We start from the raw sequence: 25,080 nt of genomic DNA on the forward strand, positions 1-25,080 counted from the left end.
GCAGCCCACCCTCCAACCCCACCACCCTCCCACTGACACTGACACCCCCTTTTACCAGGACCCAAGAGACTATAAACAAAGATGATCATTACAACTCAGCCCATGTCATACAGGACATAACACTTAATATTTTATATACAATATTCCTGATACTGTTCACTGTTTACTGCACTACCACTTGCTGCCTGTTGGACGTGTCACTTCTTTACATACCGTGTTGCACGTTTTGCAGTTTTATAGAAATTACTTGCATTACCTGCGCATACCTCATACATGTTTATACCTCATGGCTCATACCTCATGCACTACTTGTATGTATTTATATTTTGGATATTATTACTATTTGCACTTCTGCTTAACTGCATTTCGTTGTCTCTGTGCTGCACTCTGACGATGACACAACGTCTTTTGCAAGCAGCTATTAACGAGTGACTGAAGTTCTTAGCCTCTCAGCATCCCAATAAATCTCATTTTCTGCACAGACACAAGCTCTTAACCAATTTCTCGACAGAAACGTGTGACGAATATGCACTGAGCCACCTGCTGCAGAGTGTGCAGGCCTGTGATTGGCTGAGAGGTGAGGAGGCGACCGCACCTTGAAAGCAATACTATTCAAATAAGGTATTTACTTTAATAGTTGTTGTTGTTGTTGTTGTTGTTGTTGTTGTTGTTGTTGTTGTTGTTGTTGTTGTTGTTGTTGTTGTTGAAAAGTATGTGTATACCGAGAGGTGTCAAAGGTAGGCACACTAAGAAGAAGAGACGGACATCTGGACAATTCATATTTATTCATTTATTGACCAAGCCCTTCTGTTAAAAGGGATGTTGACTTTGTTGTGTCTACATGTCGCATGCATGCAGTCGATGCTCCTGGATCACTGGAGTTTAGCGGTATCTCTCGGACAGAGCCAAAGCCAGGTTCTGCAGGAACTTGTCCACGGAGAGGTGGACCTCTGGAGTGAAATCTCCGGGGAAGTACATGGACATCACTAAGATGATGTTATGGGCCAGCATCTGCGGTTGTGCAAGAAAAGATAAATTCAAGTCAGCAACAAGGAAAACACATATCTTGATTGCGTTAAACCACCTATGCAATTTAAGAATATGAAATCAATTCACGTTTTAACTTTAATATAGAAAATCCATGCAGTAACGTCCATTATTGTTTTTACAGTACATTTAGTCCGGTCTACAACATTGTGCAGCAACTTTACCCTGAAGTTGGCAGGATCCACTCTGAGCTTGAAGGCATGCAGCTCGCTGAGGTTGGACATAGCACCAACAAGGTCATCAATCTTTCCGACGGCTTCTCCAATGGCTGCCATGATGATTCCGCCATGCTTTTTCACCTGTGGGGACTCAGGACTCAGATCAGCCCAGTGGGCAAAATAGGTCTTGGTCTGCGGGTACACAGTCAGCATCCTGTTAAACATGGATGACAGAACGAAGAATTAATGACAACCAATAGCATGTACATTTCAACTACAAATAAAAATAAATACATGAATAATGAAATAATAAAAAAGAGATTACCTGGCCAGAGCCTCAGCTCCAATCTCGGCGGCCTTAGGGCCCGCTTTGTCCCAGATAGACTTCACCACGGACTTGTCTTTTCCAGAGAGGCTCATGACTGCCTTTTCTTCAAGTTTTCTGAATTGAAAGAAAAAATTGTCATATGAAGACGCTGCTTAATGACCTTTTTTATATCAAACCAAACTGCACCACACCCGAGTATCAAATCCAAACCACACCTCCATGAATGAAATTGCCAAAAGTTTCCAAACCTGTTTTTGAGATAAAAGTAACCCCTCCCTGTTCTCGAATTTTATGAGTCATTATTAATAATTAATGATTATTATTATGATTTTATAAAACAGGCCTATCCAGGTTTTGAATTAGTCTCAACATATGCTAAAATATACATACTCACTAAGACAAGAGACAAGACTTTGTAATTTGCCGGGTTGCTCTTTGCTCTCCCAGATGATTTCCACAGGTTTCGATGTGCGTAAAGAGATCTTAAATAGGCAAATATCTGATGAAAAATAATGCAAACACAACCTAAATTTTGAAATAACAAAGGCACTGGTAAACATTTAAGCAAATTACAAAATAACTCTGGTGATCAACACTTTGATATTTAGGCTTTCAAGCAAATATATATAAAAAAACGAAACAAAACAAACAAACAAGAAATTACTCCTGACAATAGTGACAACAGTGAGGAACTTTGTAACAAAATAAAAAATAATCTGATACGACAGAGGGGTGAACCTTAAAAGCTTGTTATGGAGATTTAGATTTTACACAGTTTTTTATGTTTAGTTTACAAGCCTTTTATAGTCCATGACGATAGTGAATATGTCACTGGAATGAAGACTATAGATTAGTGAAAGACAGGTCAAAAGAGATTTTAAAATATATCATTATGTTTAAATGTTATTAATGGCCAAAAGACGTTATATAAAGATTTTGCAACTTTTAATTCTCTTGCCGAGAATTAATGAACATTTGGGGACTAATTCAAAAACATGAAATTTAGGTTAGAAAATGTAACATCAAAGACATTTCTTGAATTTATACATTTTCATGAAATGACATTATTTATTTTGGCATTTGCTCTTATCATTTTTTGCCAATATTGGCAAAGATCCTATCAAACTCATTATAGGTAGTGAGCCAATATTTCGACGCCTCTGGTCCAATCAGATGCTTCCAGGGCTGATAGGTGTGGCACTGAGTAATTAATAAAAACCTCCAAAAGACCGCGTTTGCAAAAGGTTTGTGATCAAAGACTTTTCTGAAAAAAGCTTGAGAGAACCTTAACGTATCAACATGGTGAAGTGGACAGATGCTGAGCGCGCCGCCATCACATCTCTGTGGGGAAAGATCGATGTGGGTGAAATTGGACCCCAGGCTCTGACCAGGTGACTGCTTATGACCTGCCTATGCTTTTTACATATGAACTGATGAAAAATGAATTTAACACTGGCTGTTTCCATGTTTTCTTCATTGATGTTGTTCTTAGTCCTTTCCTTTGGAAACAATTTTAGGTGTTGTAGTCTGACGTTTTTATTGATGGTGGCTCGTGTTATCGCAGGCTTCTGATTGTGTATCCGTGGACTCAGAGACACTTCTCAACGTTTGGCAACCTTTCCACCAATGCCGCCATCCTCGGAAACCCAAAGGTCGCCGACCACGGTAAGACAGTGATGGGCGGCCTGGAGAGAGCTGTGAAGAACCTGGACGACATCAAGAATGCTTACACCAAGCTGAGCGTCATGCACTCTGAGAAACTCCACGTGGATCCTGACAACTTCAGGGTATGTTACCACCTACACCCAAATTCACAAATGGCTCCACAGTTTATTCACTGATCAGCCCTTCATGTGATCGTTGTCATCTTCTCGTTTTAGCTCCTTGCTGAGTGCATCAGTGTGTGCATGGCTGCCAAGTTTGGACGTCAGTTCACTGCTGAAGCCCAAGAGGCCTGGCAGAAGTTCCTGGCTGTGGTCGTCTCTGCTCTGGGCAAACAGTACCACTGATGAGTTCGCATTCCAATAATGTGCAACACTTCTACAAGTGTTTCCAAAATTTCTCAGGCACTGACTTGAAGATGTTGCCAAATGCACCAAATAAAACTCAAATCTGATCTCTGTGTGATCTTCTGTTTTCATTTATTTAATTAGAGCTGTCATTATTAATGTTCTTCTACACAGATACTCAGCTGCGACTCACTATTGATTTAGTGGACAAGAGACACCTTATAATTGAGGGTATCAGTGGTAAATTAAATTATTTGCCATGACTTTAGCCGGTTATTCTGTTATTCTGGCTTCTTTAAAATGTGCACTTTGATATAAATGGGTGCGGTCATCTGAAATTAATGATAACACTGCAGTGCATCAAAATACTGTATCATGGGGGCGACAAAAACAACTGCTGCCAGCTTATGATAGCCCTTTACCCAACAGTTACTAGTTATTGACCAGTTTACTAAAACATCGCTGCATAGGCTTGTCATGTTTTAGTAGAAATGTGAGATACTTGATTAATTTAATAGGTTTACTGTGTGCACAAAATGAATTTAAAGCACCACAAAAAACAAACAAACTAACATAAAGCAATGCAAGGATATTTTATAGAAATTGGTCATCACTGTGATGTATCAAAGAGTTCACATATTAGCCTGATATTGACATTTCAGATGGTTAATTTCGAGAATGAAATGAGTGACTCTTGGGACCTCTGCGTTATGAAGTAATGTGCATAGTGCTGATAAGTATTAGTATTTGTCGACTTTAAGGTTTGAAAAACCTACATGCTTAAATCGTCATCGGGTCGGAAACTAAACAGGACAAGAACTGTCCTTGGTGCAAACCTGCCCTCCATTCAGGACTTATGCATCCCCAGAGCCAGAAGACCAGCAGGTATCATCTCTGCCAACCCAGATCCCAGCCATCCTGGGCACGTGTTCCAGTCCCACCCTCTAGTAGGCGCTATAGAGTCAAAACAAGGCATTCAGTCCAGTGAACAGTTCAGTCAGTTACCCGCTGCCACAAAAACATCCACTTACTTCCATTACAGATTACATTTTAAGAGATTATATTTTTACAGTTTAAAAATACGGTTTTTATCAGGTAGGCAACAGTTAATCGTGTGGTCATTATCAATATAAATCCTCACAATGTATATAAACATGTAGACATGTATATGTTGTGCATATCAACCACTCCATGAACGTATTATTTGCAATTTGTAGAACACTTGTCTTATATATAGAGCTTTAGTTGATGCATGCTGTTGGTCACTGGTGAAAAATATAGACACATGACCTTTTCATTATTTTCCTGACCATTCCTTATTCTTTACAGTCTCTACATTTATTTTTTCAGCTAGGGTAGATATTAAAAAACATAACGATAGATAGATAGATAGATAGATAGATAGATAGATAGATAGATAGATAGATAGATAGATAGATAGATAGATAGATAGATAGATAGATAGATAGATAGATAGAAAGTATACAGTATCGGAAAGCACGCTAATGTTGAAGCTGGGGGGATCTTATAGCCGTCTTATCTGTTCCACCCGAACATTTTTCAGTGCGACACAAAACAATAGTAGTAGGACATGGGTGTGCGGCAGGGAGGACTTTACGCCAAAACCTCCCAATTAAAACCATTTAGACTGTAGTTGGTCGGTTTTTGTGTATGGCATATCTTAACATTAATACGAGCTTCGCCTGCAACAAGCTAACGTCCACTGTGTGTTTGTAGCTTCAGCTCACGACCGACTTTTCGTGTCGCAGCTAGCGGAGTTAGCTAGAATGCTAACATGATGTTCAACCCATTAGCGGGGTTACCAGATGACCGAAAATCCATGTACAGTCAGTCCCAAAATAGTGTGTACAAAACTGGCGATAAAACGAGCCCTATTAGCGTCATAGTGGTGAGCTCTGGCAGCCGAGGAAACAAGCTGCTTTTTCGATACCCTTTCCAAAGAGCGGCTGAATGTCCGTCATCTCTTACAGGTACGCCTAGCAGCAAGTTAGCATCCGCCAAACAATCACAGTTCACCTAGGGTTAACGTTAGCTTCTTTATTCGGTGGCACCAGTGCATTAATTGTGTCACTCTTTCATAATTACCGAAATAAATAGTATTGATAAGGTAACGTCTCCCAGTGTAATGCAGTCCATTACAGCAGCCCAGTAAAATACTGCATTTGACCTCTATAGTTAAGGCTTGGGCAGCAGTTTCCATTGGGAAAGAGGAACAGTGTCCATTCTTTCTATTTCTGAAAAGCAGTTCCTGCTTTTGCATTTGTGATTGTTTGACCTTAGTCTAATATACGAGGATATATTTCTGTACTGGTTTAGTTACATCAAATATGATGATCTTTTTCGTGTGCTGTTTAATATAAGTTGGCGTTCTTCTCTTCATAAGCAAAACAACGAAGTCCGTATGCACTGAACACAACGGGGGATGGCCTTGAAGATCAGGATGGTGATTCAAGGTATTTTCTTAAAACTTCATTCAATATGACATGGTTTATAAATTCATTGACTGAAGGTGGACACACATTCATTTCTAAGATCTGCATGAGCCACGTACTCCTCTTAGGTTTTTCATCTGGAATTGTTGGGTCTTAATTTAATTTTTTTCAAAAAATCTCATTGTATTTTCCAACAGGAATTGAGGAGTGTAAATGTTCATGTTAACCCATGTGGCTGAGCTGTGTTTAGGTCCTCAACCTGACCTTTAGAAACAAATCAAAATGCCCACCATGTTTCTAAATGTTCTAAAATCTCATTGTCCCAGCTGCTGTTTGCTTATCTGAACTGCTAATATAACAAGCTATAAACCTCCACTAAAGATGACTTTATTATTGTTTTTTTGTTTTTTTTTACCTCTGATAATGTAAAAACAGAGTGCTGATTGTTTCTCCCTGCTTTAAAAAACAAGTTCATACAAAGCATTGTTAAACCACACCAGACTTTTTTCAAAGCCCAACATGACTGCTGGGACAACAAGCTCTCAATCATAGAAACTGAGAAGATACCAAACAGGAATTAGTCATAGATGCAAAAATATGATGGCGGCAGTGCTGATGACTTGTTTGAAGAAGAAAGAGGTTGTACATGGATGGTAATAGTTCAGCAATGTTCAGACCAGTCCACAATCACGACACCGTGTGTGAAATAGTGTTTTTGTCGTGAATGTACATTGTGAAGTAAGACTGAACCTTGCTAATGTAATTGCTGAAATTAATGTTTTCGTGCAGCATGTAAAAAAAGAAAAAAGCAGCAAATGCTTTAACCTGGAAAGTTAAATGAACAAACTACTCTATATGATAGCCATAATCAAACAGTATGAAATGAACAAGCGGAGTACAAATTTCCCACAATTTGTCAAAACAAACATGAGCAAATAAACATTGAGACGTTAGAGATGTTAATGCTGACTGAATGTTTCCTACAGTTTAAGTGTGAGTTTAAAAAAAACCCAAAAAACAATTCAGATAAAGTGGAACACTCCTCTGAGCTTTTCATGATGAGCGATTGAGCAGTCAGTGCTGCCTGAGGCAGCAGTTGTATGTTACATAACCACTTGAACTCATCCCTCTTTGTACACTCAGATATGTTGATGTTTGTCTCTGAAAAATACAAAAACGTCAGACAGAACCTTTTGATCTTCTTGTTTGTTTGTTTGTTGATTTCCAACAGCATTTAGTTTTCATCACACTGTGGCTTAATGGGTGGTAATGCTGGTGAGTCGTTGGTTGGTTGTAATTTGGTCACGGGGCTGTAAGAAGCAGCCATAAGCGCTCTTTCTTTCATCAGTGCAGCTCACCAGGCGCAATCAGATAAAACTGGCAGAAGATCACTGAATCTTTTTTTTCCTTTTGCTCAGTTTTTCCACACTGACTCCACTTCAGACAGCCTTTTGCAATATGTACTTCAGTTAGCCGTGTTAAAAATCAGTGCGAAGTCATGCAGTAACAGCTTTGTAAAGACCAGCATATAAAGTGTTTGCAGTATTTAAGTGGCAGGTTATGACAGCGTCTCTTTGAATAACCATAACATTTTTAGTCACCTTCATGATAGCTCCGTGCTGGTATTTGAGCTCACGTGTCTGACTACTGCTAATTTGTTTGAATCAATATGCAGACCAGCAGTTTCACATCACAGTATCACATTTGTTTGGGTTGTTTTGATGTCCATTTTGTGCATTCAGCCCAACTTGTGTTGCATTTTCCTTTTTGTTTGCTTTTTTCTTCTTTTTTATGGCCCCATTCCCATTTCAGAGAACAATCTCCACTAACTGACGAACAGTTGGTAGCAGGGTAAGACCAAATCATTCTAAACCACCTTTCCTTTGCTTAGATCACCCCTGTCTTTTTTTTTATCCCCTTCTTTCCTGTTTTGTGTCCTATATGGATCCCCAACCTTAATCTCAGTAAAATCCTTGTAAATTATCAGTAGTATATCCAGTGAATCAGTCCTTTGTTTAATTGAGGATTTCAGTGTTGCTCTCCTGTGTACTGTATGCCTTTTTGAAAAGAAAATCCAACAATTTCAAACTGTTATTGAAGTTTTAATTCACATTAATTGTATTTCTACCGGCATGTAGACTCAGCATTGCAAAACAAAATGCAATCAAAAGCAAACTATAATAAAGCAACTGCTACACGTTCTTTTAAAATTCTTTTGGTCGGGTAAGTCTATAGTGTGTTTAATTTTTTTCTGGAAGTTAACGCCTTGATTTTTATCCCTCTGATTGCAGCATGAGTTACTTAAGTCAAACCAGCATGAATCTTTCACATTCTTCATTCATACAGTGACTTCACTGTTTCTGCAAGGAGGCCTCTTCCTCTTTTCTCCTCTCCAGTAGCCACACAAGCTTTTTTATTTTTACTCTCATCATTGAATTACATTACAGGCAGATGCATCTGATTAACACAACCCCTCTTAGAGACAGGGATGTGACGAATGTAAACAGACAGCTAATTTAAGCTCTTACTTGTCCCAGCTGTTTCTGTTCTGTAGCCTCTCGTCCCACCCTGCAGACTTTTCTTACTGAGTCTGTTCTTCCTTCTTGAAGGTTCTCTGACATCATCCTTGCCACCATCCTGGCCACCAAATCTGACATGTGTGGAAAGAAGTTTGAGCTGAAGATAGACAATGTTCGATTTGTGGGCCACCCTACCCTCCTTCAGCATCCTCCCATCATTCAGGTAAGGAACCAAAGGGCTCCTGCTAGAAGCATGTTAGGCCATTCTCCGTTTGAATTAAGTGCAGAATATTAAAAGACAGCAAAACGAGTTATTGTCTGACGAATCACTGTGTGTTGATTGGTCGGCATGCCCTTTCATGATGTGTATTTTGCTGAAGGTGTTATTATAAACCGCATTAGACAGTTGTGATTGATTATATCAATGAAAAAGTGAACAGTGCCATCTTGAATTGTATTATTATCATTATAATTAAATGTGTCTCGCCATCTGGCTTTAATGAGGCTGTAAAGCCAGTTCTCATTTCATCACAAACCTCTAAAAGCTTTGAACTTTGGTAAATTTGTCTTAACCTCAGCACTGCCCCCTACTGACAGTTTTTTTGTCTGATTCAGATTCAGATTCAGAGTTCCTTTATTGATCCCCGAGGGGAAATTGTTTTTTGTAGCAGTACTCCATACAAAATAGAATTATAGTTTAGAATAAAACTAGAAAGAAAGAACGAGAAGGAATATATATATATATATATATATATATATATATATATATATATATAAAGGCAATAGAAAAAAAACAAACAAAAAAAAACATTATTAATACTAAGGATATATGTAAATAAGAAATATACAACACAATAAAATAAAATGTACAGCAATAAAACAAATATATATATACATATACTGAGCAATTGTATGTGCAAAAATTGAAGTAGAATGCACAAAATTGAAATGGAAAATATACATCAGAACAGACAGATGATTCCCTGTTCGTGTTGCCAAGATGAAGGTAGTTCACAGGGGATGGAGACAGAACCAGAACATGTAAATCACTATGCAATTTAATAACATTTTCTTCTGAAATAATGATAATGAAATATATAATAAGGTGCTCCTGTGACAATAACAGGAACAACTTAAATTACACTGTAATGCAATGCAAGAAAACCTACTGTAGGTAAAAATGATCACAGAACTCACAGTCTCAACAAACGGTGAACATTTAAGGCTTGACATAGCTTGGTTTATTGCAGAGCTATTGTCATCCAGTTGAATAACGTTGAACAAGTGCAGCTTTCAATTGTGTTTTTATGCTATATTTGTGAACTGTACCGCTTTTTCAATAAAGTAATATATACTGCGGATCTACACACCATAGATCTCCAATATATATGTTTTTTATCTCATAAAAAGTATGAAAAGTTCTGAAAAATTGTTCGTCTTTCTGTGCAGGTTTCTAAGACTGACCCTTCTCCTAAAAGAGAAATGCCCACGATGATCCTGTTTAATGTGGTGTTTGCACTAAGGGTATGAAAAGACTTCTTATAGTTTATGTTTTGAATTGTAACTGCTTTTTGCTCACCCAGTTGAAAGACATTGTGTATAAAGTCATTGAATATTCCAAATTAACCTGGTTTCTTTATTTTAAATGGTGGCATAATTGATTCAGCTGGTTGTGGGTGGGACGCGGTGGTCTGTTAATCTGTGTGTTCTGTGAATGGGGTGTGTGTGACTGATAATATTCTGGTATACTCTATCTGTGAGAGCATGGGAACGCAGAGGGAGGAGGGGCAATTTGTTATGCTTAATCATGCTGCCCAACAAGGCGCAGCCTGTTCCTGCCTTTGCTGAGTCACTGTACCCAGTAAGTCCCAGTATAGCTGAGATGGGGCGAGAAGTGCTCAGTCATGTTTTGTCAACAATATCTGCCCTACAACCTTGGAAATTTGCTGTGCATTCACAGTGGGGGCCATTTTGTGTATTTTACAATTCATTTCTCGAGATTTAACCATTCAATTTGTAACGGATTCACTATTCAGATTTCTACACCAGTAAATTATTTCATATTATGCTGCATATTCATTCAGACAGATCAGGGTTTTTTTGTTTTTAAATCTACTTTGCAAGAAAATTATGGCAACTGATCTAATTTAACAATGCTAAAAGATGATGTTGGTTAGTGGCTGCTCATTTAACATATTTTGTCTGCCCTCTTTTACTGCACATACCCGAGGAGAGCAGATTATTAGAAACCCCTCACAGTAAAATGCAACACCACCACCAATCTTCAGAAGTACTTCAGAGATGAGGCAAAAGCTTTCTGACGCAGTCTCAAAAAAACCTGGACAATATGCTTCACAGTGACAGGACTCATTACAGGCTTCCTGAACTGAATTGCATCACCTGATACAACAGGTGGAACTCATACAGTATCAGCTCTGTTAGTTGATGTGACTAAATATTTTTAAAACATAAAAATGGCTAGCGCTTTGTGTTAAATATATACTTAGTATTACTTAGATACTTATATATTTAGCATCAGTGTAATTTGTTACTGTAATGTGTTACTTGTATATTTTTGAAAGTTTCATTCATTCAATTTCAATCAAATATTAAAGGTAGTGCTGTCAATCGATTAAAATATTTAATCGCGATTAATCTCATGAATGTCATAGTTAACTCGCAATTAATCACAAATTAATCGCACATTTTTATCTATTCTAAATGTCCCTTGGATTTACCATGGCTTAAACTTTCCGTTCTTAAGTTTCCTTTGAACATACTAGCATCCATATGCCTCTGTCAAAAGCCATCCATTGTCACCTGGTTTTGACAAGGAGGCGGCGGAGAATTCACATTCGCCGTGTGTTTGGCCATTAAGTGGTATTTCAGACTGGATGTGCTACGGTGATAATTCTGTTCACACCGACAATACACACAGATAACTTTGATCTTGTCAGTCGACCCATCGGGCAACTTTTTGAAACTAAACTTTCCATTCAGAATCTTGTTCGCGTCCACTTCGCCACTTCGCACTTGACATCCACACAAACCGGTAGCCTACTCTTTCAAAGCTAGCAAGCAGGCAAGACCAAACACATGCGTGAGGCGTGCCTATTGTTTTGTTTCCGGTTTACAACTGGATCCTGTAGTTTTTTTTTATGTTACTAACAGTGGCCACAGCTGCACTAGGTCACAAAGAGCGTTAATCTTGCGATAAAAAAATGACGCTGTTAAAATTGATTTGTGTTAACGCAATATTTTTGACAGCACTAATTAAAAGGCACTTCTATGTTTGATGGTTTAACAGGCTGGAAATGTTTGACATTAATATTAACTGAGCTATAAATTGAAGCACTGGTGTTGTAAATGCAGTGTAATGGGTAATCACTAAGTTGTTTAAGTATTACTGACGTGTTTTGGACAAAATGACACTGTTTAAAAAGCGGCCTCCTCTCATCTTTGGCCTTTACAGGCGAATGCTGACCCGTCCGTCATCAGCTGCATGCACAACTTGTCACGGCGCATCGCGATAGCCCTGCAGCACGAGGAGCGGCGCTGCCAGTACCTGACCAGGGAGGCCAAACTGATGCTGGCCGTTCAGGATGAGATTACCACCATGACTGAGAGTGAGATACAAGCTTGTCACACCTCACAGTTGACAGACCAGACCAGAGAATTTCATAGAATCCATTGAACATTATGACATTTATTATAGAACAATGTAGCTTCCCACTAACCGTGTGATGATGTATAATAGTTGAGATTAGAAAGTGTATTTTGACTCTGCTTTCTGTTGTTTTAAGCGGATGGAAGCCCTCAGTCCCCATTTAGACAAATTCTGCCCAAATGTAAGCTGGCCAGAGACCTGAAGGAGGCTTATGACAGGTGTGTGATTAAGCACATAATATAGTGTTGTTTCTGTAATTTCCTTATCTTTCCTCCCATGCAGAATGTATATTGCCCTTACAGCTGAACATTTATGTCTTTGCAGCCTTTGTACAACTGGTGTGGTGCGACTACATATTAACAACTGGCTTGAGGTGAGCTTCTGTTTACCACACAAGATACACAGGATTGGTGGCACCTATATCCCCCCAGAGGCATTAGAGCGCAGCCTCAAGGCTATAAGGTGTGTTTTACCCTTATGTATCTTTTTTAAATTTTATTTACTTTGTATGTCTTGTACCGAAATATAACATTTTATTTGGCCAGCACACCAGAGGAGTGACTTGTTAACAGTAAATTGCTCGAGGCAGACACTGGCTCCTGCACTGTTTTGTGGGTTCAAACTTTTAGCATGACACTTTTGGCAACGCTCCAGTCAGCTGTTGTCAACTGTGGCGGGTACTCGAGCCCCTTCTCACATGTAGGGAGTGTCACTACAGATAGTGTTTTTTTAATACAATATTTAAAATGATATTCAGATATTATATAGAAAATAAAATGCAAGAAATTTATAACACTTTAAATTATAGTTTTCTTATTTTCTGCCACAAAACCAACACATCTTGGGGATCGAACAAAACTCCTTTTTACCCTCAATTCTATATTGTTCATTTCTACTTCTAATTCCTTTTCAATCTCAAGCCTTAAAGCAGCATAGTGTACATTTTTTAATCTTGACTGTGAGTCATGAAAAACTGCAAAAAAAAATTGTTTGCTCAGAATATGAGAGCTAGAATATCCTGGAAAGTGAGGAAAAAGACAAAAGAAACTCATGACCTGAACACACAGTATTGGGTCTTTAATTGTGTATTTTGCCAGCTTCAGTATTGACACAATTTGAAATGTCAAAAGAAATCATGAAAAGTTTTCTGTGGGCCATACTGCCACCTATTGTCAATTTGGCATACTTACATCAGACATGCGTCAACTTCTACCTGTCCTTTTACTTCTGAGTTTTGAAGCCAAACAAGGTGCAACAATTGCAAGCGCATGAACTCTTAACTGCTGTGCAGGAAGATGATTTTCTTTTAGATTAATCTAAGTGTTATTAGAGATGCACATAGTTGTACATGGATGCATGTACAGAGTGGAACTAAAGCTGATTCCTTCTGGCGTTTATTGAGGAGACAGTATTGACTTCTGAAGATTAGTTCTGTTGGTTCAGAGGCTGCATCATATGTTGTTTGATCCTCCAGACCCTATCATGCCCTGCTGCTGCTGGAAAGTGAGAAGTCACTGCTGAGCCAGCTTCCTCTGGACTGCTCGCCTGCCATGGTGCGCCTCATCAAAACCTGCTCAGCTGTGAAAAACCTGCAGCAGCTCGCACAGGATGCTGACCTTGCCTTACTTCAGGTGCAGAACAGGCACACTACCTGCTTCGCTTTACTACACCAGATGTCATTCTCAGAACTCACAAGGCATTTACTTTAAAATCTGAAGGGCTTTGTCATTACTAAAGAAATAGTTTTATTAGTGCATACAATGATTAAGTTCTTTCAGCAGTCACAAATTGAGTTTTGGTGGTTGTCTTGTCTTTTTAAACCCTTTTCAATTTCAGTAGTTTACCCAGAGTGGTTCCTATATTGATGGTGTCTTACTGCCATCTAGTGGACAATATAATGTACATTCAAAGCAAATTTGAGAGCGCACATATCTGTGTAGTACAAAAAATTCTTTTATCTTCCATTTACAGTTGCTTTGCACTCTGTTGTTTAGACCATTTATGCTATTTGCATAAATATTTTTTTCTCTTTAGATCTTTCAAATTGCTGCTCACTTGGTTTATTGGGGCAAAGCGATCATCATCTACCCACTGTGTGAGAACAACGTCTACATGCTGTCTCCTCATGCCAACATCTGCCTGTGAGTGCTCATGATGTGATGTGAGCCATTTGCCTGTTCTGATTACTGTACAGCTTATGAACCATAATATTGATGAGCAACCACCCAAGCCATTGCCTAATATGTAGGCCTGAAAAATCCATCTTTATTCTTAATAAATTCCAGTTTCCAAACCCTATATTTGATGAATCACCCAAAATGTGTAATGAAAGAATTGGACTGGGCCATTGGTGGCATTTGTTATAGCCTTTCCTTTACAACATTGAGAAAAATGAATTAAAAACAGCCGTGTTAATGGAAATCTCTGGTCATCTCTGTGGTTGAATAATGTTTCCCATCTCCTTTTGGATAGATACTCACCATTGGCTGAGCAGTTTGCCCAGCAGTTTACTGGTCATGATCTGCCCTCCATTCTAGCCAAGTTATCACTGCCTGTGTCACTGGCCGAGTTCATGAACCCCATGGATGCTCCTGCACCAGAGGTAGGACTGTTGTACAAGTACAAATACACAGCAAATAACCATACCCCTCCACCACATACACACACAACGCATACTGTTTTTTTTTTTGTTTTGTTGTTTTTTCTTTTGTTTTTTTGTTTTTTTTTTTCATTTTTCTCGCTGAAAGAACATAAAACCCCAAACTTAGAAAATATAACAAATGAGTTTTCTACTTTTTACTGTAATGTCATGAAAAGAATGTTGTTATGAATACTCGACCGTGGCATTATTGGCAGACATTTGTGTACAAAGCAAACAAAAGTGAAATGATAGTTCCCTGATACACAGGGATACAGGGCTGTTACTGTCCATTTAGTTACTGTATTGTAAGAGCAGAACCATCTGGTGTTCTCCTCCTCCTCCGACTTGTCTTGTTTTGGCAGGGCTGCTTGAGCATTGCTGATGAATTATAAATGGCAAAGGGACATCAGCTCCACCATCAGCAGCCTCCATTTTTCATGAGAACAAGATCAGAGACATGGCTCTTTCTTTTGGCTCTATTTTGAGCTCATGCGCTACCCACGGCTGATTTAAAACATATTTGACCTGGTTAGAGTTACAGATGTGTTTGGCTTCACTTGTTAAATGTTTATCCTGTGCTCAGCTGTGTGCTCCTCTGCTCCTGACCAGGCCCAGCTGATCCAGATGGTGGTGTGGATGCTCCAGCGCCGCCTGCTGATCCAGCTGCACACTTACGTCTGCCTGCTGGTGCCGCCCAGCGAGGATGAGCCTGGATTGAGGGATGAAGACCCTCCACTGGCTGCCCGAGTAGGAGGCCGCAGTCTCAGCACCCCTAGCGCTCTCAGCTTCGGTTCCCCAAGTATGTCCTCACTGAGTTCTGTCCTTTGGCCAACTTCTAGAGGTACAACAGGGTCATAGATAATCTATGATCATCTGTCTGCCTCCTCTGTATAGCCAGCAGTGATGACATGACCCTGACCAGTCCAAGCATGGACAACTCCAGTGCAGAACTACTGCCTGGTGGGGACTCTCCGCTCAACAAGAGGATGACAGAGACGCTACTGGCCAGCCTGTCAGAGCATGAGAGGCAGGTTATTCAAAACATCCCCGCTGCACAAAATCCAGAGGATCTGCGCATGTTTGCTAGGTAAGTGAGCCTGCCTTTAACAGAAGCCAAGTGATTTTCTTTGTTAGGGCATTAAATGCGTCTCAGTTCTTCATTACTCTCTGCTTTTAGACAGTATGATTAAAGGCCCCTTCACAGCGTCACTGTGTTCAGTTGTCAATCCAAAACGGTGGTCCCAGATTGTGTCTGTCAGACATGCCCACAGACGCCAGATTTGGAGCCTGTGTCAGAAATTTAGGACCAAATTCTCACGTGACTGCCGCTGCGACCCACGACAACAAACCAACCAATCAGAGTACAGCATGAGATGATGCAGAATTCACTGGCTGGCGCGTCATTTCAGAAGGCTTATTTATTTTTGGCAAAAACATGCATGTGCACACATAAACTGAAATCTGACTGTTTATTGTTGTGCTGCATTTTCAAGTCATGGTGACCCTCTGCTTACTTTTTACGTCATAGGGTTATAATTCACCGCACATCCGTCACACAGTCTGTCATGCATTAAACTGATATCATTCACTCTGACACAGATTGCAATCCAGATTTTATTAGACCCATCTCGCAGTGAGACTTGCAATAAACTGACACGATTGCTGTTGTGTTACAGTCTAAAGGTGCCTGCGATACGTTTTAGTGACTCATGATGTTGTAAATCAAGTCTCTTAGGAAATAAGACATTGGTTTAAAGTTATTTTAATTGCATTCACAGAATACTGGGAAATTTAATTTGAAAATATCGTCTGGAGAGTTGAAACAATTGGCCGGCTGTTCGTCGTGCACTTATTGAGAGTAAAATATGTCTAGAGAGATTACCACTCCCAGTTGTAATCAGTGTTGTGTGCCATCTACTGCACAGTAATGAAAAATGTCATCAGAGCTGCAAAAGTATCATCACATGGTTGATTTACACAGCTAATGACTCAGTGAGACTCTAGCTCACGACCCGTTTTTCTGCCTGTTATGTTGACTGCTTCCAGGCTGCTCCACTATTTCCGGGGACATCACCACCTGGAAGAGATTATGTACAACGAGAATATGAGACGCTCGCAGCTCAAGACGCTGTTTGACAAGTTCCGCAGTGTCCTTGTGGTGACCAACCATGAGGATCCCATTATTTCGATCTTTCAGTCACCCATGGAGTAGTGGCACAGAGACGGTATCAGCTCTCACCAACTGGAAAAGATATTACTTTGAGAGCAGGTAATAGCCCACTATGCTGTTGGCCAACAACGTCATTTTAAAATGAGCACGACTGCATTAATGTGTGCAGATTTACAAAATGTAGAAGGTGTTTTTTTCCTTTATGAGCCATGCTTGTTTACAATATTAAATTATTTTGTACATACCAGTGTTTACTCTTCTTGAAAGACTTCAAGTTTCAAGTTTACTCTTCTTGAAAGACTGGTGGAGTGTGGCTTTATAACTTCATCTTCCCGTCCCAGATGTGTTAGATCATCTGTGCAGACCGCAGAGGGGCACTCTTAGTAATGATCATTCCAGACCTCAAGCTACCTCTCCTCAGGAATCCCAGAGGTGGGGAGAGAAAGAGGGCAAGAAAGAGAAGACTCTAAACATCAGACAGGCTGTTTTTGCTTTGAGGAAAGCAGACCGTTCCAAACATCTGTGAAATCACTGAGTCACTGAGAAGAGAATTTCTCAACTATTAATGTTTATCAAATACAAAACAGATGGAAGACCTAAACAAAAAAAGACTGATTTTGTGCATAAATTTGTAATTCCAAAATATTTTTTTTCTTTATTGGCACTGCTAACTCTTACTTTCCCAGTACACTTTGCATTAATATGTAAATGCACAAGTAGCAGCTTACAAAATTCTAAACATTTTGTACAATTTATGCAGATTTAACCAGTCAAGGAGGTTATTGTACAATATTGGCTTTCTAAGAACCACAAAATTACATAAAAAAAATATAATGGAATTATCTTAAAAAGTATTTATTTCATGTGTGAAAGAGGTAGTGGATCCCAGCAAAGCAAACTGAAAAGTGTGAAGACAGAGTAGTTTCAGGAACATTCCTGTTACGTCCTTTTGACATTGTGCTGTCCTGTGTCAGACTGCGCTTCTGAGGGAGCTAAATCGCTCATTTCAAGCCCGCAGGGAGACTGTCTCTCTGCCTCTTTATTCACTACGCTAACACAAGAGTGCCCACGGAGATAAAACCGCCACGGCTTCTTGGCCCACTCCCCGTGGGACTCAATTCCGATGCGTGGGGCTGACACTATATCGTGGGGTTCTGCTGGACTTGTGTTGGGCTCCCTCTCCAGCCACACCTCAGGGTCTGATGCCAGGTCTCGCCGGTCAAAACAGCGGGGTATATCCAGAGCCTGGCACAGCTTTGAGGGCCCGTTGCAGAGCTCTTTGTCCTTCAGCTGACGGGCTCCCTCTTTGCGTCTGGCTGCCCTAAGCTGCCTCATGACGGGCTGACCCTGCAGGGGCTCAAGGGAGCGCAGCAGCACGGCAGCACCCTCCCCTGTGAAAAACAGCACACAATATGCGTCAGTCAGCAAGGCTCCACCCTGTCTCCTTCCTTTTGCCCTTTACCCACTGACAACAGAAAACAGCACTGTATTAATTTAATTTAATGTCTAAGTAATGATAAACACTTTGAGGAGGGCGCATTTAACCTAAAAAGGCTTTATATTATTTCTTCTGTTTGCTTGCATCAGTATCCAAAATGAATGCCTTTTGTGCTTTTACCTTCACTAGACACGTTCATACAGAGGTAGATGCCATAGATTGGATACACATAGATGGTGCCAGGCTTCATGAACATGGCTGTGTTCCTCGCAGTGCGTTTGCCTCCTGCTGAATGTGAGGCTTTGTCCTCCCCCCCAGGGTAGGCTTCAGTTTCCACTATTCTCCCTCGCAGCTCAGTACCATCTGCACACCTGCGGACCAACACCTGCAGGGACCAGGACCAAGACAATGTTTTATTGTGATAAGTCAATTAATTGAGTAATCAATCAACAGAAGATTAACAAATTTGATCATTGATTAAGACAAAATGGCAAAAACAAACAAACAAAAAAACCCAGTTCAAGCTTTTAAAATGGGAATATTTTCCCATTTTAAGGCTGTGAAATTAAACTTTTGGTTATGGACACACAAAGAGTGTATTTCCCATTTTGCTTATAGACCAAACAATTAACTGATTATTCATTAGTATAATCTTTATTTGCAGCTCTACACAAAAGAGTGGTCCGGAAGCCTTTTATTGTGATTTTGGATGTTGCATCAGTTATATAACATGTTAATGAAGCTTTCAGAAATCATCCAAACAACATCAATAGATGTGAAACTCATGTGAGATGGCAGCATTACCTTGCCCAGGAGTGCTTTAGCCAAACTGATGCATGACTGGTTGAAGAAATCCTCTCTTTGTCTTTGCTGCAACTCGTTCTTGGTGAAATAATGACTTCGCTCCGTGTCATCACCTCGAGCATCTTCACACTGGCTGGTCTTCTCCAGCTTGGCAGGCGAAGCCTTCATTTCCAAGTCAGTCCCATCCTCATGTTTGTTTACTGCTTTTACAGGTGCTGATGCTATTGATAGCATCTTTCGTTTTCTCCCTGCCATAACGTTACCGCGGGACAGCTTCAAAAACAACATAAACTAACTTATAGAGACAGCTTTACTATACCGTCACTGTCTCTTTTGCAGTGTTAGCAACACTTTTATATAAGTTTTTATGCCATTTGCTTCATAATGCACTCGAGTCTTACAGCAGACTAGCGCTAGCGTTAGCATACAGGAAGTAAATGACATTGTTTTGTGTCCCTTAAAGGGACCGCGCATATTTTGACTGACTGACGTTAAATTAAGTTACATTCAAACGTTATGTTTGATTATCGATTTTATGTTGCGATTTTCGAGTTTACAGTGTCTGTCCATGCTACGAGGAGACATGTTTTCCACAAAACTCGTCTTTGCAGTCCTAAGTCTTCTTGCTACACTTCCTGCTCAGCCAAAATTGCTGATAGGTAAAACCCTCCAAACAGTGGCCTTTTCCTGCTGCTGTCTTATCTTTTCAGCCTCATTTGAAAACAGTCCGCTAATAAGAGGTTATAAATAGAGCTGGTGTGCTCATGTCTGGCTGTGCCCAGGAAGTGGATGGCGCCAATTTGGCTCTAGGCACTGTTGGTCCATGTGGCTTTCTGGAAGACAAACAGTGTGCGACACAGTGCCATGTCACAGACTACAACTTCATCAGTCAGGTGCAAGTTTGCTGTGCTGTGTTCTGGGAACACCTTGCTGGTCCAAAAGCTCATGTCTGCATACATTGACTGATGGGTGCACGCATAGAGGGTGAATGAATAGATATTTACAAAAGATGTGTTTGAAATAGATGGATTTATTGTGTTATTGAAATTGTAAGTTTTTGAGATGTAAAAAAACTTTTGTTGGCAGAAATTTAGCTTTGTGTTGACATACATGTTTAGATTCAAATTACGAAACTTGCTGTACCCATCAGTTTCAAGTAATATGTTAAAAACATCCTCTGGACGTCCAGTTGAACCTTTTGTAGCTGTGGCCCACACTGGTTCTGCAGGGCTGCTTTAAATTCATCCTTTTGCAGTTATTTATTCTTATGCATTTTGCACTACTGGTACTACCTTTTTGTCCTTCACAGTCACTCTGACCTGCATTTGAAACCTTTCAGATGAAGATTGACCTTTTCCATCTCTGCAGTTTGTGCAGAATGAGTCTCCTGGGAGTCTGCAGCTTTACATATGGGGTACAGTGCCTCTCTTTACAGCATGGGCTTTCTCTTGGTTCATATGTTCAGCAGCCTTGTTGTTCTGTCTGTTGGGCTCAACTTTAGCAGTGTTGTAATGAAAAATTTTCTTTACTTGCAGCATGATCTTCGGCTTCTTGGTCACCTTGTCTACAATTTTTTTTTCTGGAGGAAGTAGTTAAAGTTGAACCACATGAGAGTCACCTATAAGAAGGTCCACTGATTCATATAACAGCACACAAAATGCATGTTACAGTTAGTTTGTACCTCATGTGTACTTAGACTTTTGGTGACTACATTAAATTACTCTGTATTAAATTACATTGTATGTAATAAGCAGTGTCAGATACTCATTATAAGATAATAAAAAAACAACAACTATGATCTCAAAAGAGGCACATAATAAGCCATATTATGTGCATTAGTCCCATAGAGTTGTTCATTCAAATTTTATCTTAATCAAATTGGCTTTATTACATTTGCTTTAGTATGCACCAGCCTGATGACATACGTTACAGTCGAGTGGATAATATTTAAAACCATATGTATGGGTGTGTCGTGTAGTCAAGGAGTATATCCTGACTGGAGGGTAACAAAGAAATATCTCCCCCTGCAGAGGCCTCTCTCCTTCGGTCAGTCAGATCTTTGGAGAGGTGCCCGAAAGTGCAGCATGCTTGTGAAGTGGCACCCTTGTGTGTGCGTGCGCGCGCTTGTATTTGCTACTAATGGACATTTGGTCCGTCCTCACAACTTCAGAGAGCTGTTAGAAGGTGATGACTTGGTTTTAAGGACTAGGTTAGAAATAAGTTCATGTTATGGTTAAGGTAAGGGTTGGGGTTAGGCATTTATTTGTGATAATTTAGGTCACAGTAAAGGGCTGGGGAATGCATTATGTCAATGAGTGTCCTCACAAGAATAGAAGTACAAGTATGTACGTCTGCCTGCCTGTGTGTGTGTGTATGTGTGTGGCATTTCAGAAATAGGTGAAGGGCACACATTACCGGATCGAGGGTAAGTTGATACACAGGCATAAAAAAGTGGCATAGACAAAATCTCAGTTCAAATATTTGCATGGCTACTTATTTGATGACATTGCAGCCTCTCTTATTGCATTCGATTTGTCAGAATGGCAACATGTAAAGAGTAAAATTAAAACACAGTAACAGCAGAGTCTTTGCTTTTTCACAAGCAGTAGGCAGCATGCCACAGATCAGAGCTGTTGTATTCCAATGGAGGCAGTTGCACAGTAATTATGGACACAAATACCTGGACTGACTTATTGAGCCAGGATATGATCCAGACAGAAATCTGCTGAGCATGTCCAGCAGAACAGTTGTGGTATGGGTTGTTGACTTTGCCATGGCCGGTGGACCAGTGAAGGCCATTGTTTGCTTTGACTGTGTTTCCACTGCCTGTCAGCAGCGATGGTGAGGTCTGGGCCGGGCAGATTTCATTGTTGCTGCCGCTGATAATCTTAGCAGCCACAGCTTGGCTGTAGTGTTGTGTTCTGGATCACTTTCAACTCCAGCAGTCGCTGCAGTGATAGTGACGCTGAGCAGGGACGCCAGAGACTCATCTGTGTGTGCAGATGGACGAGCAGAATGCAGGAGGACTGAAAATATCTTACTATACCATGACTCAGAGAATCCTATGAGGAATAATGGTTGACCTGCTGGGTATAATATCCTCTTATCATGCAGTGTTCAGGAAGGAAGTGACTCCTAATGTTTATTTTTGATTAAAGCTGTGATTGTTCTGTTTGTATAAATTAAAATATACACAGTGAAATGTTTCAATTTGTTGTAACTTTTCATGGGCCTGTAAATAATTTTCATGTACTGTATATAGTTGCAATACTGCAACAGACTAGTATTGCTATCTTTGGTTTAAATCTGGCTGTATGACACATGACTGAAATGGATTGACCAAAATAAAGTCACTATTTTGTCCTGTCATGCCACTATCATTAGTGCAAAAGTCAAAGTTCTAAGCCTAATTAAAGTGTTTGGTAATTAGCGTAGCATGTATTTATTTATTTTCTTCAATCTTTACTTGTTTACTTTTCCTTGGTGATTCCTTTTGTGGTAACAAATTTTAGATAAGCATGACAAACCCTGAACTCATGGTTACCTGAATAAGTGTGGCGTGACAGACAGATGAAACGGACAAAGTGTCATATACGCCTTTGTAAACAAATTAAGTAGTACAAAGGTGCCTTTTCATCAGAAGCTACTGAACCGCAATCAGAACTGTTTTTTGCATTTTATGACATTTATGACAGTCATGATTTAAAAGGGACCTCTGATGTTCTATTACCGGCAGTGTGTCATAGCGATAAACTCTTATTTTATACTGTGTTTAAATTGATATTGCTTATGTGACATCATAACATTTATTGCAGGTTTAGTGTTAGAAATTCTCATTCCAAGGTGTGGCTGGAGTCTTGTTGTCATATGAAAGTCCAAATGGTCTCTCAGAGGCCTTCCACAGGCCAGAACAGCTACATTTTTTTCCATAATAATTTAGTCTTTCCTACCAAGCCAATGGGTGGAAGAGCCTGGTAGTCATCTGCATCCTCAGTGCTTGATGGGATTAATCATTAATTGGTGTCCATTAATGATTCATTAGTCTCTTTTCCTTGTTTGCTGCAGACGTGTGGTGTGAGCTGCACAGGTAGGAGGAGGAAGCAGGAGGATTACTTCATGTGAGACCCAGTTCACACACATGCACAACAGAGACGTTCATATGGAGACACAGGTTTGTCTGTTTCCACATCTGGAATCTCATGCCCACAGGTTTTAGCAGAACCACTAGTATATAAACACAGGATAAGGAATAAGAAGGCATGTGTCTATTATGTCTGTGTTTGCCTTGCATTTGTCTATGGTTTTGCTATTTTTATTCTGCACGATAGAAAATTAGTGATGCATTAGTTGAATTGAGAGTAGGATTCAGATTTTTAATGCTATACTTATAAAAGTTACAAAGCATAAGTGAGAGCCAACAACAGTTTGTTTTATTAGAGTATCAAAAGACAAAGACTCAGCCTTTCAGCTGTTCTGTTCATTGATTGAGCCTCCACTAAAACCTCCAGCCTCCTGACCTTTCGAGGTCTACTCTGATAACAGTTTCCTTGTCTCAGCTCACACCTGCGGCTCTCAGAGGGAGCAACCATTGAGTCAGGCAGGGAGGTAGGGCTGTCTGCAGGATCTTACAGGTCTTATCGCAAAATCAAGGGAGTATCAGTCTGCTCAACACAACCACACACCAAAAGCTTTCTTCTCTCTTTGATTTCTCTCACAGCCTCCTTCTGCTGTGGTATTTTGCAGAAGTATAGTAGGTTGTCTGTTTCCAGTAATGCACTATATGTGGTCTGCGTGCAGTGTACTTAAACGCAGTGACTACTGTTCTATGCAACTACTGATTGTGTGATCAGTGCTTGCAAGCGACACCTTAATTTGGTATCCGATTTCAGGGTGGATTAAAATGTGTTTTCTGTAGGCATACAAAGCTCTGTGCAAATGCATTCAATTCTGACAGAAAAGTAATATTTCTTGTTGCAAACTCAATAGATCCATAAAAACATCCAACATCCATAAAAACAAGTCACATGCTTGTAAACAATGTTTGGCCTCTTTTGAACATTTCCTTTGTGTGCTAAACCATGTCACCCATGTATGACCAAAACCCCCTCTGTGGTATTAACCCAGAAATGATGGTCTCCCCTCCACTCCTCTGCTTGGTTGGAGAAAGAGGAAACCGTTTATGGGCCGTCTGACGATGTCCTCTTGGTTAAACATTACCCTTGCACTCAACCCTTTTATCTGTGTCTGACTGATGGGGCTTCAGGGGGCTTTGAGTGCTCCTTCAGGTCCTGCGTCGCTTCCTAATTGCTGCCTTCGCCCCAGCTTCAACCCTCCTCTGTCCCGGGGGAAACTTCACCATTAATTACTACAACTTCATGGTATATCAATCAGAAACTCCCACTAGGTCACTGAATGCCCCTTATATAGCTGAGTGCATGTGAAAGAGTTGATGAAGTACGATAAAGTCATTCCTGTGGTGGAAATACCATCTTTTGCCCAATTTAGGAGCATGTCCCTGAATCAGCTTGATTTGCAGTGTGGTTCTCAGTCATGCTGGCAGGGATGAGACCCGTGGGTGCAAGACGGAGAGGAGACATGAGCTGAGAGGAAGCTCTAGCCTTTCATACTGTGAACGACTTACAGACCAGTTGTCTTACAGACCTGTCTGCTGTGTGCCTGCTGTATATTTTGGTTTACCCTCACATTTGAGCTGAACAAATACAGTCATCATGCAGCGATAATAAACTAGAAAAAAAAGAACAGTATGTTTCTTGCTACATATTTTAAGTGTATGGGAGAAGAGTTGTGGAGGAGGTGTTAAAAAAATGCTCAAAACCACACCTAAG

General features: G+C 40.1%; 4 protein-coding genes across 5 annotated transcripts; 2 read left to right on the top strand and 2 right to left on the bottom strand.

Moving 5' to 3' along the window:
• Positions 1-766: 766 nt before the first annotated feature.
• LOC139342942 (hemoglobin subunit alpha-A) lies at positions 767-1,682 on the bottom strand. Its single transcript, XM_070980263.1, has 3 exons — positions 1,531-1,682; positions 1,212-1,419; positions 767-1,011 (listed from the first exon to the last, which is right to left on the bottom strand). The coding sequence occupies exons 1-3, from the start codon at positions 1,623-1,625 to the stop codon at positions 883-885; spliced, it is 432 nt and encodes a 143-aa protein (XP_070836364.1). The 5' UTR covers positions 1,626-1,682; the 3' UTR covers positions 767-882.
• Positions 1,683-1,867: 185 nt separating this feature from the next.
• On the top strand, positions 1,868-3,649 carry LOC139342937 (hemoglobin subunit beta-A). The gene is made up of 3 exons (XM_070980258.1): positions 1,868-2,924; positions 3,098-3,320; positions 3,414-3,649. Exons 1-3 carry the CDS (start codon positions 2,833-2,835, stop codon positions 3,540-3,542), a joined length of 444 nt encoding a protein of 147 aa, XP_070836359.1. The 5' UTR covers positions 1,868-2,832; the 3' UTR covers positions 3,543-3,649.
• A 1,444-nt stretch (positions 3,650-5,093) lies between these two features.
• Positions 5,094-17,239, top strand: nprl3 (NPR3-like, GATOR1 complex subunit). 2 transcript variants are annotated; one of them, XM_070981740.1, is made up of 14 exons: positions 5,105-5,533; positions 5,947-6,016; positions 7,808-7,846; positions 8,605-8,737; positions 9,964-10,038; positions 11,987-12,140; positions 12,318-12,399; positions 12,506-12,643; positions 13,656-13,812; positions 14,216-14,322; positions 14,654-14,783; positions 15,432-15,621; positions 15,717-15,909; positions 16,869-17,239. In XM_070981740.1, the coding sequence occupies exons 1-14, from the start codon at positions 5,338-5,340 to the stop codon at positions 17,032-17,034; spliced, it is 1,830 nt and encodes a 609-aa protein (XP_070837841.1). In that variant the 5' UTR covers positions 5,105-5,337; the 3' UTR covers positions 17,035-17,239. The 2 variants fall into 2 exon arrangements, with proteins under 2 accessions (XP_070837842.1, XP_070837841.1); XM_070981741.1 differs by lacking the exon at positions 7,808-7,846 and having other exon boundaries at positions 5,094-5,533.
• On the bottom strand, positions 17,224-19,673 carry mpg (N-methylpurine DNA glycosylase). Its single transcript, XM_070981742.1, has 3 exons — positions 19,235-19,673; positions 18,611-18,815; positions 17,224-18,383 (listed from the first exon to the last, which is right to left on the bottom strand). The coding sequence occupies exons 1-3, from the start codon at positions 19,520-19,522 to the stop codon at positions 17,932-17,934; spliced, it is 945 nt and encodes a 314-aa protein (XP_070837843.1). The 5' UTR covers positions 19,523-19,673; the 3' UTR covers positions 17,224-17,931.
• Between the last annotated feature and the right edge of the window lie 5,407 nt (positions 19,674-25,080).

Source organism: Chaetodon trifascialis, chromosome 15 (genome assembly GCF_039877785.1).
Source record: "Chaetodon trifascialis isolate fChaTrf1 chromosome 15, fChaTrf1.hap1, whole genome shotgun sequence".
Classification (NCBI taxonomy): domain Eukaryota; kingdom Metazoa; phylum Chordata; class Actinopteri; order Chaetodontiformes; family Chaetodontidae; genus Chaetodon; species Chaetodon trifascialis.

Excerpts from the sequence above, each read along its gene's own strand:
- LOC139342942 (XM_070980263.1), bottom strand. The coding sequence starts at position 1,625 with ATGAGCCTCTCTGGAAAAGACAAGTCCGTGGTGAAGTCTATCTGGGAC. Across the intron at positions 1,420-1,530 it reads GGAGCTGAGGCTCTGGCCAG|GATGCTGACTGTGTACCCGC; the intron begins GTAATCTCTTTT and ends CATGTTTAACAG. Across the intron at positions 1,012-1,211 it reads TGGATCCTGCCAACTTCAGG|ATGCTGGCCCATAACATCAT; the intron begins GTAAAGTTGCTG and ends GCACAACCGCAG.
- LOC139342937 (XM_070980258.1), top strand. The coding sequence starts at position 2,833 with ATGGTGAAGTGGACAGATGCTGAGCGCGCCGCCATCACATCTCTGTGG. Across the intron at positions 2,925-3,097 it reads GGACCCCAGGCTCTGACCAG|GCTTCTGATTGTGTATCCGT; the intron begins GTGACTGCTTAT and ends GTGTTATCGCAG. Across the intron at positions 3,321-3,413 it reads TGGATCCTGACAACTTCAGG|CTCCTTGCTGAGTGCATCAG; the intron begins GTATGTTACCAC and ends TTCTCGTTTTAG.
- nprl3 (XM_070981740.1), top strand. The coding sequence starts at position 5,338 with ATGATGTTCAACCCATTAGCGGGGTTACCAGATGACCGAAAATCCATG. Across the intron at positions 7,847-8,604 it reads GACGAACAGTTGGTAGCAGG|GTTCTCTGACATCATCCTTG; the intron begins GTAAGACCAAAT and ends TCCTTCTTGAAG. Across the intron at positions 12,400-12,505 it reads CTGAAGGAGGCTTATGACAG|CCTTTGTACAACTGGTGTGG; the intron begins GTGTGTGATTAA and ends ATGTCTTTGCAG.
- mpg (XM_070981742.1), bottom strand. The coding sequence starts at position 19,522 with ATGTTGTTTTTGAAGCTGTCCCGCGGTAACGTTATGGCAGGGAGAAAA. Across the intron at positions 18,816-19,234 it reads CTAAAGCACTCCTGGGCAAG|GTGTTGGTCCGCAGGTGTGC; the intron begins GTAATGCTGCCA and ends TGGTCCCTGCAG. Across the intron at positions 18,384-18,610 it reads TATGAACGTGTCTAGTGAAG|GGGAGGGTGCTGCCGTGCTG; the intron begins GTAAAAGCACAA and ends TGTTTTTCACAG.